The sequence below is a fragment of the Perognathus longimembris genome, chromosome 12 (assembly GCF_023159225.1).
Source record: "Perognathus longimembris pacificus isolate PPM17 chromosome 12, ASM2315922v1, whole genome shotgun sequence".
NCBI lineage: Eukaryota > Metazoa > Chordata > Mammalia > Rodentia > Heteromyidae > Perognathus > Perognathus longimembris.
This window is the reverse complement of record NC_063172.1, coordinates 62,939,658-62,953,052: the sequence shown is the minus strand read 5'-3', so window position 1 is coordinate 62,953,052 and position 13,395 is coordinate 62,939,658. Positions and strand designations below refer to the sequence as shown.

Below are 13,395 nucleotides of genomic sequence, written 5' to 3'. Positions count from 1 at the left end.
GGTAAAACCTGTTTGTGGTCACAAATGGCTGTGGCTGACCATCTGTGTTTTTGTAAAACCAGATTTTGAGTTCCATTAAAGTGCAGCAGTGACAGACATTATGTTTTATTAATCTCAAAGGGGGCATTTAATACCTGGCTGGTGCTCCCGAATATCTGTTGGATGGAAGTGGATTAAGTTTCGCCAGCATGGATTTGTGATTGTTCCACCCAATAAAGCAGGGCAACACAGGGCAATGCTAAGAAGAGCAGAAGTGAATTTGAGAGAAAATCTGTCATCCATGCTCATTTCCTGCTCAGGGAAAAGTCCGTTTGGATTTCTGATCCAGGCTTCCTCTCACTGTCATTAAAAAGTCGATGTCTTTGAAAACACACCTTGGCTCATAAATGTAGGTCACATTTATTTTCAGTCTTTCATTAAAATATGGGAATCAAATCCAGGACACCAGTTAGTGTCTAATCAAATTTTTCTAAAACAATCTAACCAATTTAGTGTGTTCACCTTCCTACAAAGCAACATGTGTTCCTCATGAAAAAGTACCTTTGCCACACTCCTGATGCTGGTGGGTTTCTGGTTCTTTCAATATCATGGCAACTATGAGAGCCTCGGGGGTAATCCTGTTTTAAGACTGGCTACAGATGCAAGGTAAGAATATTTCCAGTGTCACCACTTACACTGACCATTGTCACAGGTGATTTGAAATATAGCAGGAGAAGGAAAGCAGATTGCTCGAAAGCAACTTCCATAAGAGAAGTGAAGACAAAGAATTCAGTTTCCCTCCTCCTTGTGCTTGTGTCCCAGGCAAGTTATTCAACCTTTATAACCTCTTTCCTCATCTGAATAATAAGAGATACAAAAACAGACCTCATCAGGTATTTGGGAGGATAAAATAAACCAAATGAAAACTTTGTTATGGGGAGCTGTCCTAATGATTTACTGCTTTCTTTCTCCCACCTTTCTGGGACAGTTTTAGTAAGAAAGCAAATAAAAAGCATAGAGATTTGGTTGGAGATGCAATAAAACAGACAATTAGATGAGCAAAGATATGAATTAGTTTTCTTAAATCTGGCTTCCTTTCAGGATTCTGGAATCTAAAAAGCACTTGTCCATGGATATAGAATCAAGAAGGCAGGGAGGGGAGCGAGGAAGGAGGAAGAGAGAGAGAGAGAGAGAGAGAGAGAGAGAGAGAAATGCTTGACAGCTCATTCATGTGAACCCATAAAGAAAGAGATGAGCAAACAATGAATAAATATATAGAACACCCATAACTTTCCCTGTTCTCAATGGCTCTTTGTCTAGTAGAGAAGACTTAAAAGTAAACAAATTATTAAACCTGATCATGACACAGACGCTATGGAGGACAGCAATTAATCATTAAAATAGATTGAAGAATGTTGTTAGAGCTGGGGCCTATAAACTAGACAAGGCAATGAAAACAAGAAGCTAGAGAGGCAGGAGAGCAGAGAGCACAGGAGCACAAAAACATGATCTATCTGTCCTGAAAAGTCTCTACACTGGGCTTACAGCATCCTTTCCAGGTCTCTAGCAATCCTATTATCTTTCCATTTTTTTCTAGTCATTCAACCACCTGTAAAGAATTCTGGATCATGATCCTGTTTCTTTCCTCTTCCCTAAGAAGTATCTGAATCGCGAGGGTTCTGTCATTTACATTGTGTTCTAGTTATCAAGCTCAAGGATAGTACAGTACTCAATGGATGCTTATGAGCACCTCTTAAGTGCTCTATGATGCTTCCTGCTTGGAATCTCCTTCACCCCTTATTCCCTGTGGTCTCTCATTCAATCACAGTGTATCTCTGCTCCCAGTACTTCACAGAGCACTTTACCCTGCTTAACCCTCACTAGCTATCTCATTACACCCCGTACTCCTTCCTTTCTACCACTAATCAGGTGTACCCTACACCTAACACAATACTGGACATTTAGAAGAAATAAGTTAATATATTTTAAATTCAAATAAAGAAAGAGAAAAGGATGACTATTAGAAGAGGGGAAAAGGAATGATGATCAGAAGAAGGGAGGGAGGAAAGAAGATAGGAAGTCAGAGAGGCAGGAAGGAGAGAAGGAAAAAAGGTTTTTGAGATGAATTTGGTCACATGCATCAGACAAAACTCTTCTGATTGTTTGTTATAAGGAACCAGGGAAGGATGTTAGGCCATAGTTTATGAAAATGCAAAGGACACCTCAGATGGGAGAAAGAAGCAACCAGAAAATCTATATATAGCAGAAGAAAGGCAGCAGCCTCAGCCAAGGGTGTAGTGATGTGTCTAATAGCCATCTTCAGTATCATCCATGGAAGTCATTGTTTTGCAGACATCTGGAATTTTGCATCTTAGTTGTCTAACAAGAGTACAAAACAAAATAAATGCTAGTGATGGGTATTATACCAGTGTTTAGAATCTAGAAGAAACTTGGTGCTGTGCATGACATTAAAACGTTTAATGTAGCAAGTCCAATGCCTTTTGACAATTTATGCAGAGGTTCAATAGAAGTTATATATATTTTTTGAAGAATGGGAGTAAAGCAGAAATGATGTGTTTGTGCAGCAAGTGGATTGCCACCAAACACTCCGGGGGCCTGTGGATGCAGCGGCGAGCTGTTGAGCAGTTATGGTCACCTCCAAACGACGATGAGAAACATCCGGAGGCCAGTTTTGAGATCTGAAGTAGAGAGCTAGTGCATTGTCAAGGAACAGATTAGACAACATGAAAATGGAAAGACAGCACATTTTGAAGACGTGGTTTTCTAATGTGGTTGTCACTGTATTGCAAAAACGTCACAAAATTCTATTAAATTCTATTCTATATAGTCAGGCCTGCTGAGACTTTTATAATACCTTATTACTGTTTGTAATTCCTTTATTATTACTGCTTATTATCCCTCACAACCTTCTAACACAGGTAGCTTAAAATGATACTTTTTTTTTAAAAGAAAAAATTACAACCAGTTACTATGAATAATTTCTATTAGATTGTAGGTGACACTACTGCATTTCTTAAATTGTCCTAGGCTGGAGAGAGGTTTGATCCTGTTTGGTATAATTTGGAGGAAGGACTATATTTCAAATTTTCCTTGACAAAAGACAAGCATTAAATAATAAATAGCATGAAATGTATGAATGGTATACCAGTAAATCAGTAAGTATCTTACTATACATGTATTTGTAATGTTCTGATTATAAATTACATATCACTGATTTCAGTGACTAATCAATTATATTATCTAGATTTGTTTTCTAGGGCTGCTGAGATAGTTACTAAAGGCTTATGATAAGTTAGTATAACAAGACATTGTTAGTATACAATTCACAACATCATGACCATACCTCCTCCTGTATGCAAAATCTACATTGAGTTTTCTTGTGAAACTGAAACGTAGTTGCTCTGAGTCCCACTATGCCAACTCAGACTTAAGAGCATGATGCTTTGCTTTCACTGTAAAGCAGGCATGGTATTGTTTGCCCTTCAGATGAACGTTTAACAAAACGGACTTATTTATTTAAAGGTTAGAGCAGTAATACCACCTCATACTAGAGAGTACTACTTAAATTATTTTCTTTATCTTAGAGAAATTTTGTAGACTTGATATCAAGAGACATGATTAAAGTAAGACTTACCACCATGATGTATCGAGGTCTGTACTGAATGGTTCCAAATAAACCCAGTATGACTACTATTATATGTAGGAAATTTCCAAGAATAGGAGCCCACTGGAAGCCGAGGAAGTCAAAGATCTGCCTCTCTAAGGCTGAGAGCTGCAATAAAACAATGGGTTCATTAGTAGATAATCCCAGCACCACTATACCATTTTAATTACTGTTTCTCAGTGGAAAAATTCTGAATATTCAACTTAAAACATACTTTACCAACACCATTGTCAACAACTTCTTGTTTTTGTGGTGCTGAAAATCTAATCTAGGGCTGCATATCTAAACAAGTACTGAATTATAGAGATGTTTCTGGAGCCCTTATCATTGTAATTTTGGTATCTATGTAATGTATTGTTATTTAACTTTTATCAGAAAACAAACTAAGATAACTTTAAATATTGTGATTTCAATGATGACTAGATCTTAAACCTGTCTCAAAAGTTAGATGTACTCCTTACGTTATTTCCTTCAGTAGAAAATCAGGCACATGTGACCGAAATTTGCCATTATTTTTAGTAAAATCATTAGTTTAGTACATACCTAGACTAATAATTACATAACTAGAATAAAAACTTTTTTGTTCAAATTTGCAAAGTAACAACTGCTATGATTCTTTTGGGGAAAATATCTGATGAATAATCCTTGTCTTCTTGTATGAAGGATATACTGACATAATTTGAATGCGAAATGAAGTCCAAAATCCCCAACACACGAGTGTTCAGAGGTGGACCTTGGGATGTGATTGGCCTTACCTTCCTCATCAGTTTAATCCACTGATGGATTCATAGTGTAAAGGCTATGAATGTGAGGTGGTAGAAACGCCAGAAGGAGAGGCATGGCTGGAGGAAGTAGGTCACTGGGGGCATTCCCTTGAAGGGTCCATTGTGTCCTGGTTCTTTCCTTTCTTCTTTGTTTCCTGGACACTATGAGGTGACCAGCTTTGTTCCCCTACACCCTCTACCCTCTCCTGGACACTGTGACTGTTCTGGCTCCACAGAGGCCCTGAAACCATGGAGCCAGATGACCAAGGACTAAAGCCTTCGTGACCATGAGCAAAAATGAACCTTTCCTACCTTAAGGTGATTTACTTAGGTCTATAAGATTGCAGTATTGGAAAACTAACACAAGAAATGGAATCTATTTGGTATCTTTTTTTTCTTTCTCTACAGTAATGATAATATGTAAATACTTTTCAGTATGAAGATTATTTTTGCTAGGTTTAAGACTGATTAAAAAAAGGTGGAGTTCAGTAGTTCCTTTGAGACAAGAGCCAGTGGTTCACACCTGTAATTCTAGCCACTCGGAAGGCTAAAATCTAAGGATCAGGGACAGCTCAAAGCCAGTGTGATCAGGAAATTCCTGGTACTCTTTTTTTCTTTTTTTGCCAATCCGGGGGCTTGAACTCAGGGCCTGAGCATGGTCCCTGGCTTCAGTTTGCTCAAGGCTAGCACTCTACCACTTGAGCCACAGCACCACTTCTGGCTTTTTCTGTTTATGTGGTGCTGAGGAATTGAACCCAGGGGCATCATGCATGCTAGGCAAGCACTCTACCACGGGGCCACATTCCCAGCTCTCCAGGTACGCTTATCGCCAATTAAGCAGAAAAAGCTTGAACTGGAGTTGTGGCTGAAGTGGTAGAATGCCACGCTTGGCTTAAAAAGCCATTTGAGAGCACAATACCACGAGTTCCAACACCAGTACTGGCACCAAAAGAAGAAAATAAATAAAAGTTTTTGTCAATTATATTTCACTCAGATTAGGCAAACACCTTTCTGAATACCCAAATAAAAATGATGGAGCCACAATAATTTAGACACGCTACGGCTTATTACACTTGCATTCTATTTAATTACATTTTCACTTCACAACATTAAGCTATTGGCAAACTATTTATGATTAAACAGATGAGCTTTAGATAGCCTAATGAATACTAACAAGGTCATTATCATATACAAATGGCATCCCTTGTATGCTATACCTAAAACGTTTACAATTCCAACTGCTGTTTTTGGACACTCGTCACAGATTTCAGGCATTTTTCTAGGTTTCCTTTGATCAAACAGTAATTCTGCCCTAACAATCCTGTGATTAGCCATACTGATGGCACTAGAAATGGCCACTTTAAAATAGAAATGCCACCCTAGCTAGTTTCCTACCTATGCAGCAGGTGTACAGCTGAATAGCTTTAATTTCCACAGACAGAAAGAAATATCCTTCATCCACTAAGTGGAATTTACTTTGTTTGAAATTTGCCTTCAGCAAGCTATGGAGAGAAGGAGAAAGAGCTAATGTCTAAGGCAAATCACAATGGATCCAAATCCGTTTCGTGGGGATTTCCTGATCATGGTGATTTGTCACAATCTCCCGTGCCCACAGATGCACAGACATTCTAGAGCACAAAATAACCAGAGCATAGTGTTTTCAATCTCCTATCTGTCTCTGCTTCTGACGCTAATTAGTTTCCAGGCACTTTCTCCTGAAAAATGCAACGTTTTATTTATTGGCCCATCACTGAAATAAATATGTACCTTTTTTTCATGTCCAAGTAGGAATGATGGTCTGAAGAGAAAAAATCAGCCTTGAAGTATAGTCATAGACAATTTATTCTCAAAATGCAACCCTATCTTAAAGCTGTCGTGTATCACAAAAATCATTAAAGTGAACTTTTCAAACAGAAAATCACACCCCAAACCATTTCCTCTTCTGTCAGAAGATACATAAGTGTTCCATTTGATCACATGGAAGAAAAACCAGCACACTAATGCTGGTTATTAGAAATCAGACATCCTTATTATTATACAGGATATTCAAATCCTATTCTTCAGGAACTTAAAAAAAAAAGGATTTCAGGGCTGGAATGTGGCTTAGCGGTAGAGTGCTTGCCTAGCATGCATGAAGCCCTGGGTTCGATTCCTTAGCACTACATAAGCAGAAAAAGTGCCAGAAGTGGCGCTGTGGCTCAAGAGGTAGAGTGCTAGCCTTGAGCAAATAGAATCCAGGAACAGTGCTCAGGCCTTGAGTCCCAAGGCCCAGGATTGGCAAAAAAAAAAAAAAAAAAGAAAGAAAAGAAAAGAATAGATTTCAGGTATGTTGCCCTAAAAGCACAAATAGAACAAGGTGGGATCGTTCACATCTGTAATCCCAGCACTCAGGAAGCTGATGTTGGAGGACAGTGAGTTTCAGATCATCTCAAGATACACAGAAAAATTCTGTCTACAAAGTAGGGATGGGAGAGGGAATGAATATCTATCAAAAATAAGGCAGAGGGCAGCTTCAACAGCTATAGAAATGAGGAGATTTGAGCATTGTATTTCATTCAAAACATTAACAATTTATAAAGCACCTCCAAAAATAAAATATCAAGCTGGGCACTAGTGGCTCACTGCTGTAATCCTAGCTACTCAGGAGGCTGAGATCTGAGGACTGAGGTTCAAAGTCAGGTTAGGCAAGAAAGTTTGTGAGACTTCAATAAACTACTTAGGAAAAGATAGAAGAGGCGCTGTGGCTCAAGTGGCAAGTGATAGTCTTGAGCAAAAAAAGCTCAGGGACAATGCCCAGGCCCTGAAGTGAGGCCCTAGGACTAGCACCAAAAACAAAATAAAATAAAATATCACTATATTTCTTATACTAGTTACTCTAATTGTATTTGAATGTGTTTTGTCACTTAGTTGACCAAAAACATTCTCTCTCCGAAAGTCATAAAATCTAGAGACACAAGAGTCGTGTGTGTTTGTGTGTGTGTGTGTGTGTGTGTGTGTGTGTATGTGTGTTGGTGCTGGAGTTTGAGCTCAGGGCTTTGTGCTCTTGCTTATGGCTGGTGCTACACCACTTAGCCATACCTCCAGTTCCAAAAGATATTACTGTTCCAGTGCTACAGCATGATAGTAATGAGTTGGATAAAATTTAAAAATTCCTGGGTCATTTTATTAGGTCATGAACACATTTTAGAACTCTCACTGTCTAATGGCTCTAATTGTCGTCCGATGGAGGTAATATGAGTCATACACATCTCTTACCAAATGCACCATCCACATCCACTTGGCTACTACAAGAATTATTTACCAAACGGAAACTGGAAAATGCTAAGAACCAAGGTTTGTTTGCAGACTTATTTTTAAACATGTATTCTCCTGTCACTGTAAACAGCACCTAGGAAATCGTGACTACATCCAGGGAGCACTGGGAGAGAGTCAGTTCATTTGTGAAGAACTCATGAATAGAAAGCAGCCCATTCCAGACGGCGATGGAAGGACTGGGGTTCAGAAGGGGTCCCTACAGAGATTCTATAGGCAAGAAGGTGTAAATGAGACAACTGAAGGCCAGAAGGCTTAAACAGAGGTAGGAAAGCAAGGAAGCATAAAGAAAACAAGACTCTAGGACAAACAAAACTAACCAATCACTAACTTGAAACAGAACAAGAGGCACTGACCCAAATAACCCTGGAATCATTTCTAAGTGAAAGATAAGATAGGTAAGAACTGGGAGCTCTCAAGAACATGATAGGGAAAAAGTCTCTTTCACTAATGAGCTAAAATAATGGCAACCAGGCCCGAGGGCTCTTGTGTATGATCCCAACTAAGTTAATGCTGAGATTGGTAGGACTGTGGGTTTGAGGCTGTCGTGGGCACACACAAGAGACCGATTCTCAGTAGGCACTCCTGTCATCCTAGTTATGCAAGTGTCGGAGATCAAGAGGATTGTAATCGCAGCCAAGCGTAGTCCAAAAAGTTCATGAGGTGATATCTCAGTAAAAGAAGTTGAGTGTAGTGGTCACGTCTGTCATCACAGCTACTAGGATGAGTCTCAAACAGGAGGCATGGGCCCAGGCAAAAAGCAAAACCGGATTTTAAAAATAAGCAGTGCAGCTGAGCACCAGAGACTCACATCTGTAATCTCTGCTAGTAAGGACTGTGGTTATTAGCCAGCCCAGATATCTAAGTAGGTGAGACTCTTATCTCCAATTAATCACACACACACACACACACACACACACACACACACACACACACACACACACACACACACCACACAATAACCAGTGCAAAAAAGGTCCAGAGGGGTAGCTCAGCACTCAGTTCAAATTCGGCACCACCAAAAAAAAAAAAATAGATTCATTAAATAAAATGGCAACCACAATTAATAAAATTACAATAAAATACAGTAGGTGTCCTACAGATTCATCAGTGATGATTAACATTCTCTCATATGATATCTTTTATAATTACTTATATAATTTCTCCAAGTCATGAAAATTAATTCATACTGAATTAAAGTTTCAAAACTTCCAAATAAGGTTCTGGGTATCTTGGCTAGATCTCTTCGTTATGCTTAGCTCCAAACAAAGGCCGAGGAAGGGGGCTCATTTTTAAGTGCCTTGAAGAATCAACAGTGAGAAAAGCAAGCTACCTTTTGCTTTCATTCCCCTTGGAAGGTTCCCCCAGCTCCTTGGAGACAAATGCAATAAAAAAGATGGAAACAGGGTCAGTTGTGTTGTGGTTATAAGAAAGGATTTGGTCAAACCATAGTCTCACAAAAGACTGATATTAAAGCATATTTTATGACTGCTACCTTTTGCTGAGTTGATTCTACTTTAGAGATTTATGGGGTAAATATTTGAATCACAAAGGATTAAATCTTTCCTTAAAGTAAGGATTTGAAAGTTCTAACTAACGTTTTATTAGCTAAATTGGTATTTCTTAGCCCATTTCAAAGAAGCTCTGGGTGATTGAATTAGGTTTCCATTTTTCTCTCTTGTTTTTTGAGATCAACAAGCAATGTTCTTTCTTTTTCTTTTGTTGTTAGCATTGTTAATTGAACAAAGTAAGGGATATCTATATATGCATAAAATACATTGTGCTCATAATCATACTCTCTTTATGTTTTCTTTTCCTCATCATCCTTTACCTCTTCTGTGTCCATAGTAGTCTTCCTTTTACTTCCATGTCCTTTTATTCCATCCTAGGTTCCATGTATGAAAGAAAAGACATGATACATGCCTTTGGGAGACTAGCTTATATCACATGACATGATAATATTCAGTTCCACCTGTTTTTCCGCAAACATCATTCCATTCTTTTTGTGGCTAATGAAGCCCTGTTTGTATACATGGTATATGTTTTATCTTGGTGTTTTTTTTTTCCAGTCACCCACTGATAAGTAGGTAGTTAATTCCATAACTCCACTATGGTTAGTAGTGTAACAAGCATGGGTATGCAGGTATCTGTATAGCACCCTGAATTGTGATTCTTTCTGGGTTATATGAAGTTCTATTTTTCATGCTTTAAAGAACTGATCAGCCAGACCAATATATAATTCTACCAGCAGTATATAAAGGGCTCATTTCTCTGACATCTTGTTTTCTGTTTGAAGCAGGTTTCTTTACATCTGCCAGTCCACAGAACCAGCAGCTCCGTCAATATTTAACCTATTCTTAAATCTCTTAGCCATTCGGTTCCTGATAGTTTTCATGCATGATGTGAATGATAGTCAAAATCTACATGCACAGAAAGGGCTCACACTGACTTATGTTTCAACCTTTTTTGGATTTCTTTTTGTCCGTCATGGGGCTTGAACTCTGGGCTTGGGCACTGTCGCTAAGCTCTTCAGCTCAAGACTAGCACTCTACATCTTGAGCCACAGCACCACTATGGTTTTCTGGTGGTTAACTGAAGATAAGAGTCTCACGGACTTTCCTGTCCATGCTGACTTTGAACCGTGATCCTCAGATTTCAGCCTCCTGGGTAGCTATGATTACAGGCATCAACTACTGGCACCAGGCATATTTGGAAATTTTATTTCATGTTTGAAGAAAAGATCAAAATCACTGGCACCACCAACTTTTCTCCTCATTGCACATTTCAAAAGTTCTAAAAATCTGATATTTTCCACAGTCCTAAAGCAGGCACATTTCTAGAGACGTTTTGTAAGTGTGTATAGACAGGCCACCAGGTTTAGGATGTGCCAGTCTTTGACATGGATCTCAGATTTCTGGGTTTGGCCATAGCTAATAAAGATAGGTACAGTATTAAAGGTCCTACCATTCTGTAGGAATTTGTATTATTTTTGGTAGGGGTCACATAGCAAAGAGGATACCAGTGAAATCAGAAATCAATGACTTAGTGAAAAGAATGAAATGAGATGAACTTAAAACACTGTACTATGGTGGCCACTGTCCTCATTGCTGGACTTTCAGATGTCCAGAGTCCTGAAAAGCCATTGGCGCTTCTGTAGGTATGTGGAGCCAGAGTGAGGAGAAGAGAATGAAGGCTAAGTATGAAAGAAGGAAATTTAGAACAGGAACATTGTGGAAATACTAAGTAACCCAAGCGTAAAGGACAATTATCTCTGCAAAGTGAATGATAAACCAGGTCAATTAGGCTTACATGTTCACTCTGACCAAAGAAAACTGGCAGAGTAGGTATCTATCATTCAGTCACTAAAAAGGGAAAGAAATATTATGGTTTTGAAGTAAATGTGTTTGGATCCCTTATAGAAGTTCTTGCACAGCCTCAGATGATAGATTCCAAGTTGAGCTGTCCTCATCCTGTGATTTAAGGCAAATTAGAACCACGTGCTGATGGTTCACCCATGGACCGTGCATTTTAATAGTGTCTCTAAGCAAGGAGCCCGGAGCTCCCTGCTGGGCTGAATACTTGTCAAGATGCTCCCTCCTCCCTATCTGCTACCATGGCCACAGAAATAAATGTCAAGTGTTTCTCGAAGTATGCTAGACCAAATATAATTGTAATAATTCAAATACTAGGCAAGGATTGGGCACAAAACATCCTGTAATGCCCGTTAAAAATAACATTCAGGTTATTCACAACCTGGGATTCTTTTAGTACCCAATCTTCTCATATCAGTCTAATTAGCTTAAATAACTATTCAATGTTCCAAGCTGTGAGGTCTAATGAAGGGAAATGAAGCACTTATAATTAAGTAAACATCAACAAAATTGTTCTTATCAAAAGAACGTTTTTCCCCCTAATAACATACAATGATAGAGACATAAAACAAATCATGGCCTAAAAAATTAGGGTATGATGTCTCTTGTTCCTTCTATCATACTAACTGAATGATACTTCCCCAAATGAAGTGGAAGGTATTAATCTTTCATGTTTGCCTAAAGGTGTCACTTGAGCTCTTGAAAGGGTCACTTATATACCATTTCATTTAGCATCTAAGTAGTGGGCCTTTCGGAAATCATCTCGCAATTCCTCCAAACTAAGTCCTCCTCCTTCTAACTTCCAAGCACAAATGTCCCTTCAGAAAGGCAGCTACTGACTATGAACAGCTCAACTCAGAAATAAAGGAATGATTTTAGCAAAAGCCCCAAATGCCAATTTGTTACAGAACAGTGATTGAAGATTGAATTTCAACCCTCCAGTGGAGCCATAATAGATTGGAGAGCACTAATGTTGAACCCCTAGGCTGAGTGACCTATACAATCCTACCAACAGCTGGCAGGAACATGCCCGCCTTGGCATTTAAGACTCCCTGTGGTGGTGTTACATAAATGGCAACCCAGCATGAGAAGACAGAGGAGAGGGTTATGGGCCAAAAGTTTCTTTAAAAGCCCTTTCTCCTTTTACTTGTAGTAGACATCACCTCTAACTATTGTTAAAAAAATATATAAAATATTTTTTCAGCAAGAACTAGTCATTATTTTTGGAATGAAGTTACATGTCTCCTTTTTAAAAATAGTGTAAAAAATGAAATCTTTGAACTTACCAAAGTCTTTACCTATAGAACGACAATTGTAACATAAAATAGCATCTATGTTTAAATAATTGTTGCTGTTAAAGTAGCTTATCATCGTTAACTGCTTTTACTGTGAAGTTTCTTTTCCTTTCTTTTTTTTTTTTTGAGTAGCATTTTGATTTTTTTGAAAAATTGAATTTTATTTTAAAGGTGATATACAGAGGCGTTACAGTTACATAAGTTATGCAATGCATCTATTTCCTTACAGTGTCCTCTCCTCCCTCATTCTCTTCCATTCCCCCCCCCCCCCCGCCAGCGATTTCTCTCACCTCACCCCCCTCAAGTTGCTCATTTGCAACATAGTGGTTAGTGGGTTTCATTGCTGAGCTGGTGCACCTTTTGTCCCACCATTTTTGTGCTTCTCTTCCCCTCCCAAAACTAGAAAAAACTTATCTACATTTTATATTCCAAGTTCTTTAACTGCTTCAATATTCTTACTCACAATCTGAGGAAGGTAAAACAGGGGCAACCACAAAGCTGTGTGCTTCTTATAGAACTAATGAAAGCCTGCAATAGTGCCTCAGGTGTTTCTTGTATGACCATGAGGCTTCTTTCCTTCTCTCCATATTTATGTTTTGACGGTAGCTATGAGCCACCTTGGCAGTGTCTTTGCTCTGGGACAATCTGAATCCAGCTCTCTTCTCCATGCTGATATTTTATGGACAATAATATCTCACTGAAAGAACCAGAGATGCTTCCATCAACTTCTTAGTCCTTCATTTCTTAGATGTAAATATGCGATAGGATAATGAAACAGGAGTTGTCATGTGTGTGATCTACCTTCTGGATTTTTTAGTGACAGGTAAATAAAAGTTAACTTTTTGACCCCTGATGCACACAGACCAGAATAGACCACACCACGTGAGCTTGCAACTCCTAAACATTTGCTTGTAGTGACAAGCCATATTTGCAGTCTTTTATTTTGCCTCACAGTTTTATATGCAAAGTATGATTAATTACTGTTCCAT

At 38.7% G+C, this 13,395-nt stretch overlaps 1 protein-coding gene across 1 annotated transcript in view; it reads right to left on the bottom strand.

Moving 5' to 3' along the window:
* The window catches only part of Nkain3 (sodium/potassium transporting ATPase interacting 3), a 233,266-nt gene extending 227,503 nt beyond the window's left edge, over nt 1–5,763 (bottom strand). Inside the window, exons 1-2 of the mRNA XM_048358671.1 lie at nt 5,659–5,763; nt 3,635–3,772 (exon numbers count right to left, since the gene is read on the bottom strand). Coding sequence (XP_048214628.1) covers nt 3,635–3,772; nt 5,659–5,763 — 243 coding nt within the window. The remainder of the gene's footprint in view (nt 1–3,634; nt 3,773–5,658) is intronic.
* Between the last annotated feature and the right edge of the window lie 7,632 nt (nt 5,764–13,395).